General features: G+C 33.8%; 1 protein-coding gene across 4 annotated transcripts in view; it reads right to left on the bottom strand.

The window, feature by feature from the left end:
• Nucleotides 1–4705: 4705 nt before the first annotated feature.
• LOC132938123 (uncharacterized) overlaps nucleotides 4706–7748 on the bottom strand; it is a 168485-nt gene continuing 165442 nt past the window's right edge. For 2 of the 4 annotated variants that reach the window (XM_061004802.1, XM_061004805.1), the window contains exon 10: nucleotides 4706–6667. In XM_061004802.1, the coding sequence (XP_060860785.1) occupies nucleotides 6552–6667 (116 nt within the window). In that variant the 3' untranslated portion in view covers nucleotides 4706–6551. The remainder of the gene's footprint in view (nucleotides 6668–7748) is intronic. The other 2 variants (XM_061004803.1, XM_061004804.1) reach the window with 1 other exon arrangement.

The raw sequence follows: 7748 nt of genomic DNA, 5'->3' as shown, positions 1-7748 counted from the left end.
ACGACCTGTACGGCCGACCATGCTATCCCTTATTATAATAATATTGTCCTTCGATTGATTTATTATCAAGTTCTGATTTTGGAACTTTTAAATACACTTAAGGGCAAAATTATTTTGAAATACTTATATTTTCTAATACCATTTTCGACCCGTGGTGATATCAACTTTTTTTTCTTAAAAATATGAGAATCGTCCTTTTTAAATACTGAGCGGAGGGCGGTGTTTATTTTTTTTTTATCCTGCACACAAAATGTCTATACAAGAACGAGTGCTTTGATTTCAACATATTATATAGTATTTTTACCTCTTAGCAAATTGGATCAAGATGATACTTTAGGGAGTTAAGTTTAATACAATCCATTATACATGGTCGATTGTAACCTACTGTACAACAGAGCGACATCCACTTTCCCGCTTTTTTTTATAATGGGCTAGGGAAACATGGGGTCCATGATGGTTTGAAAATCTTATGAAATTACTATAGTAATTAATATAAATCTTTAGCAGTGTATACGTTTTAATCGTATTCAGAGACTTATACTAGGTTAGATTTTGATTCAGATACGTCAGTAGTTTCCAAAAAAAATATTATAATTCATAGCAATAAACATAGGCGCCACTAGATAGACCTCTAAAACGTGGTTTGCTATGATATTTCGTATTTTAAAAACATAAAATGTATGTTATTTCTTTATAATAATGATAGTTAGACCTTAAAAAACAATGGGTGCTAAACACTATTTTGGACCCCTCTATAGTTGTGCCAATGGCGACAATGGTTTTCATTTGAAAATAATAAGTTTGTATCGCCACAGGACGCTCTACAGACGGTAAAGAAATCGTACAGTGATCAAAAAAATATATTGTACTTGTGTTAACTCAAAAATGAATCATTAAAGAAAAAATGTGGACAAACATGCGGTTATAATCACTGTGGTTATATACATAGGTACGACGACATTTTGTGTATATTATCGGTGTATAATATGATGTGTATTATATTATGTGTGCCGTGTGTATGGTTTTACGATCAAATTTAAATTCGATTTTTTGGTAAACAATGCGCAGTGATAGTGCCTATATACCTACAATCGCGCGCGTGTGTGTGTGTGTGTGTGTGTGTGTGTGTGTGTGTGGTGTGTGATGAAAACGCGTCGCGGTCATTGACGTTTTATTTATTTTTTTTTTAATCCGATCGCACTCTTCTGTCCCACGACCGTCAAAATATACTGCGAATTCGTTATGTATAAGAACGTCTGTTCGCAGCTTTCCAAATAGTCCCGTTGAGAAAAATATCAATATGTCACATCATTCGGAGTTGATGATTGTTTTATACATACAAAAACTCATTTTCTCTAAATGTATACTAACGTTTTTTGGAAATATTTTGAATTATACATATAATTCAATAAATTAATTTAATATTGTGGAGACTTGAAAATCGTGTAAAAAAATGTCCAATGATGTGATTACTTTTCTAGATAATGATTATTTACAACCATTATTCCCCGGACGACCATGTTTTGTACAATTAATAATTATACCTAGTTGATCCCGTGCACTTCGTTGCCCGACAACCAATAATTATTATTAATATAGCTTGAAAACCGTGGCAACCATTTAAAAACAAAAATTCTCATCGGAAATCTCAAAATCCTTGTTTGAGAACCTCCCGGGGTTGGTGCTCTCCCTCTTTAAATTAGCCTATCTTCTGCGCAGGCTAACCTATCTCTGTACCAAATGATCTCGTGCACTTCCGTTGCCCGGCAACCAATAATTATTATTATAATAGTTTCAAAACCCATGGCAACCAAAGGACACACAGACAGATATTTATTTTTAATATATATAGATCGCGATTATCTACTTACTCTATCTCTTATCGGAGTAGATAACCGTGATATAGATTATTTAGGGCTTTACGAAGTTGATATTATATGTATATATAAATAAAAATTTTAATTCGGGCTTCGGTACTGCTTCCAATGATCGTCACTCATACACTTGTAATTTAAAAGTATAAGTTGAATTTGCATGGTTCTTTTTTTTGTGATGGTTTTTTTGAATATTCTAGGGAAGATATGATTTTTATTGTGAAATGGTTTAGTTAAACATAAAGTTTGCCTTTGCATATTTCTGCGCATGTAATTTATGAAAATGGCATCATGCTCAAACGTATATACAATTTTAACATCATTATTAATAATATCATATAATATTCATATTGGTTGTTGTTTGTTTTCTCGATTCCCTCCCCCCTAAATTATAGACAATTTTTCTGTTATTTTAATTGCATTTATTATTTCGAAAATCATTTTGATTCAATAAGTCCCGAAACTAGCCTACGTCCAATACAACTATGTTAGGTGCGTACCTATGGATCATACTTTTACAACTGTCGTCTCTCGATATAGCCTGCTAGGGAGAATTTTTTTTATGGGGGCGTATTGCAATGGGCACCCCCTTATTTCAATGGACGAGTTATCGCTTTAAATTCTAAAAGGTACTGTTTGTTTTAAAACGATTTGTTTTCCAGTTTTTTAATCATAACAACGTGATCGTAAACATTTTTTTAGCATAAAATATAATCGATTAATGTTAAGACGAGATGAGTTACGATGTACTACAGTCGTTCGCGCGACAACGATAATTTTTTTTAATAAATCATTCTGTGAATATTATATAGACCCACAAGTACATTTTATACCAATCTACTCCCACGCGCATGCGTGCGGCGTGTCACAACTGCAGATCGTCTTGGGTCGTGAAAAAGGTAAATTAAAAATCATGTACCTGTATCCGCAAAATTCGAGATGCTCGTCCGCGGAAAACCCGCCGGTTTAAGGTCGTCCTTTTTTTTTTCAACTCCTACGGGCACATTTTTTTTGTTCGCGGCAGTCCTGTTCGCTGCGGACGAAATATGACGATCCGATCCACTCGGCCGTTTGTGTTATATTATTATACAACACCTCCACGGCGGTCGGCGAATATTTACATATAATTATAGGCATGTATATTGTTATTGTCATTGTGATAAAACAGTTCCGGGCCGCCGGTAATTATTGTCACGGGATAACATTATAATAAATTATAATATTGTACGTGCGCACAATATATTAAAAAACCAAAAAAAAACATGATATATTATTATGGTCGGGGGGGTCGGCGTACACGATAATATACGTATACCTACGCTCGCGAAAATCTATAATAATCATGTCGATGGTTTTTTTTGTCATCACAACGTGTCTTACCTGTTGCACGCGTGCTCGACTTCGACTCGGCGACAGACGGCTATTATATATAATATATAGAATATTATTATAATATTATTTAAACAATTATTGTATAATACAATATATTGTATATGTAATGTGCGGGCGATCGTCACAATAATAATATGATCACATTCAACACGCCCGGCCAATGAAATAATATATTGTTCTCCGACCGGGATCGATAACGATGACGATAATCTGTAATCGTCCCGACTCAAGGTCCTCCGACGGATTATTTTTTGAGTCGGTTAGGGCGTATCGCGCACTATAATATTATTACGCACGCGTACGACGTCGCACGACGAGGAATTCGTGTGGATAATGAATTCAACGCCGCCGCACGTACAACAGACTCTGTTTGCTTGCGAGAAGATTTTTTTTTCTTCACCACGACATAATAATAATAATATTATAACCACATACGGGGCGATGACGATAGGGTCTTCTTGCGGGACGACGGAAAAAGACCATTCGATATTTTTTTTTTTGCGGACGAGCATAATATCCGTCGCTTACACGATACATATGTACGATATACACCATCATCCGTCGTAATATTATTGTTATAATATTATACTGTCGTTATTATTGTACCGTCCTTAGTCGGGCTCCGCAGTCGGCCCGACCGCGGTGCTTATATATTACACTCTTTTCGGAAACTATAGACCCGTCTATCGTCTCACACGACTGCAATAATACATAATAACGATTAACCTATATCATACGATTTTACATGAAACACGTGACACGAAATACGAATACCAGCTACGCCACGCCCGTTGCGACCCGATCGGGTGAGGATTCTCAAGGGGTGGTTCCGTATCGTGGGTCCGTCTCGAGGTTGCACAGATCTCTCGCGTCTGGTATCTATATAAATATATACTCTACACGCGGGTTCAAACGGCACTGCAAGAATTAATCCGTAATAATATATTATCGGTAATTTATAAAGCATATATACAGCTCCATACATTATACAGCAACAACAATTTTACTGGGAGACTGCGGACGGAAAAAGGCCTAGGGGTCGACCGAGACGAGGACGGGCAGGAAGGGGAAGACAGATCTCACCGGAGTCCCACTACAGGAACAAGAATAGAAGATAGTGATCGGAGTGATAAGAGTGGTCGGTACAGCGAAGGTCCTACGCGGACTGTAAAAGCTGGGAAGTAGAAGAACAATATAGGTACCCTCCCACCGCGGTTAGGTTAGGTTAGGTTAGGATGCGTAAGAATTTTTATACAAAACTAGCTAAATTCGTTTTTCGAGGTTTACACTCGTATACAGTCCTTTTCGAGATATCCAATTTTATTGCGAGGTGACTTGGAACATGCTGCTTAGCCCACACACCATGGAATTTCAAAACCAAACTTGGAAACCCCATTCATAGGTATGCCATGATAATAAAAACATTTCAATTTTTTCATATTATTGTATATTGTTATCATTACTATCGTTAAAACACACATATATAATTATGTAGAAATACAAGACAACTTATATTATAATATATGTATAGTATATAATATAATATAGGCGATAATAATAATTATATATTGTCATGAAATAAAAATTCGGATTACCATTATAATATACTTAAAATATACTTAAACAAACTAAAAAATAAAAATGATAATATTATAATTAACTGGTATGTATGCGTATAATATTATAATATTGATCACATAATCGTTGATTGTATATATTTATATAATATATATATATATATACGACAACAAGTGTGAACAACGCAATCGACGCGTGCGAACCTTGTTTGACAATATTATAATAGTTTAATATTATGCGTATATTATGATCATAATATACCATTGTAATAATAATTATTATTATGATATAAAATGCACTGCGTCTGCCGCACGCGTCAAACACGCTAACTGTTCGCAATAATAATTAATTATATAATAAAAAATTGAGAGAGAAAAAAGGGCATATAAAATAGGCGTACAATGTATATATGATATATCATTATAATAATGTTGATAATACTATAATAATAATATTATGCGTTAAACCTAAAAGTCTAATCGTAACGTACCTATATATATATATTATATTATGATATTATATGAATACCAATAGCGCGAGCTTAAAAGAAAATGTATATATATAAAAAGAATATAATAATAATAAACAACAAAGATAATATATAAATTACTTTTATACAGTACGATTTGTTTGTTTTCATAAAAATTAAACTTAATCTCTTTGTTACGAATTAAAATTGTTTATTTCTTTCTACATATTATTAATATATTATACGAAGAATTCGATCGATTTTACGACTTACCCACACCGGTTCGTATTTTATTTTTTCGCATTTTTCCTGTTCTCTATTTGATCTATTTATTTTCACACGGTGAGAAAAAAAATGGTATCCTAACTCACCACCTCTCTATACACATCGTCGACGCCGAGACGTCGCCGTCGGATGCTGGCTGGTACCTACGACTAAATTTCGCTTTTCTGTTTTTCGCTTTCTACGAAATAATAATATTATCACCAAGATGACGGTGTTTTTTTTTTTGGTGTACTTATGTGAGAATTATAACAACAATACAATACTTGCAATGTAAGTGTATGTTCGACGACCGTGGGATGATGAATGATCGCACACGTCATCGATACACGATTTCGAATTTTTCCAAAATTTTGATATCGACGTACGCGGTGACTGTGATTTTAGAGACATAATTTATTTATTTGTAATAATTACTGTAGCATGTCACTGCTGCTATGTATCCGCAAGAGAAAATCCCGCGCGAGTTATTTTCTTCTATTATAAAACTTATAATATGCTTAATATTCACATCATTATAATATTATCATGATAAAATGTGTGTACACATCATTGCGATATTACGGAGGTCGTCGCGTTTCGTACCGGCGGCGGACTAATCAAATAAAATCGAAAACAAAAAAAAAAATCACAAAAAATACATATACCTACCTACTAAATATTCTATATAATAAAATAAAAAGAGAGAAGTTAAAAAAAAAAAGCTCGTGAAATCGTTTTCCGATACATTATGTTATAATATTATATAATACAAATGTACGCAATTTACTTATATATATATATATATATAAATCCATCAGTCGAGAGAACAAAACGAAAAGGGATCTACTATAATATTATAATAAAATGATATTATTTTTTTTTTTTAATTTTCTTGTCTTTTAAAAGTGAATCGTTTGAATCGTTGTCGACGAGGAGCGCGACCCGACTTCGGTCACTCCGCCCTTTTCGAATCTTTAGTCCCATTCGCCGACGTACATCGGAGTCCTGTGTCCCGTCGGTATGTAACCTCTGGTGGGTATGGGCAGCCGTCCGTAGATGTGGTTGTACGGTGAATCGAATACTTCGGCGTCTGCAAAACATAAACGGGAAAAAACATTTGCATTTAGTACAACATCATTAACACCATATTATAATATTATGTTTAACCTATAGAGCACTAATGCAATCGACGTATATGATAAAATAAACTATAAAGTATCTATTTCTGCATATTATCTTATTTAAACATATCCGAAAGGTATGCATTATACTATAATGACACAACTCGCGAGTCTCTATAGATAATCCAACGACAAAATCTATTCGAATCGGGATGGGGTGGTGGCGTTGTAGAGGACTATTCAAAAAAATGTATTTTAATATTATTCGTTTTAAAGACATTTCAACTTGAAAGTTCAATCACATCTGAATGGCGTAGTCTGGTCCAAGATCACCAAAATCTAATTTCCTAATATTATATAATATGTAGGTACCTATTAAACGGGACGATCGCGTTATTCGTAAGGCAGACATTTCACTACATATTTTCAATGAATATCGTAATATTATGGTAAACAGATATTAAAACTATTTTCAATCTTATTTATTAATTGTTTACTAGGGATTCTGTATGGATAGTAAAAAATATTAAATTATGATATAGATATTTGTTTATATAAACTACAAACTGAATAGCTGCAATATTGTCATACTATATTCTTATATTATTATAATAATTATGTTCGTTACGCATTGGTGTCACCGTACTACACCGTGATCGGGAGAAGTCAGTGGACTAATTATTTGCTGATTGGACATTTTGCGAACACCGTTTAGGCGTCGACGTCGTCTTATTTGGACACGATTATACGAAACCGGTTATGAGAAAATAACATAATAATTTAAAAAAATAATATAATAGTCATAAATAATAAAATTGCGCAACACGCGGGATCGTATATACTCGTATATTGTCGCCGAGCCGTTATATAGTCCTCCGCTGCAGTCGCAAATAACATTAATATTATACGTAATAAACAATGTAATATTTAATGGCGTAGTCTACCTACACCGATAAGTCCAATGCACCGGTGGAAATCCGTTGATATTACAATTCTAGGGCGGTCATATTATTATTTATTGTTATTATTAAAATGTATATTTTTCCAGGT

Source organism: Metopolophium dirhodum, chromosome 2 (genome assembly GCF_019925205.1).
Source record: "Metopolophium dirhodum isolate CAU chromosome 2, ASM1992520v1, whole genome shotgun sequence".
Taxonomy (NCBI): Eukaryota; Metazoa; Arthropoda; class Insecta; order Hemiptera; family Aphididae; genus Metopolophium; species Metopolophium dirhodum.
Note: the sequence above shows the minus strand (reverse complement) of the source record. Positions and strands in the feature narration are given on the sequence as shown.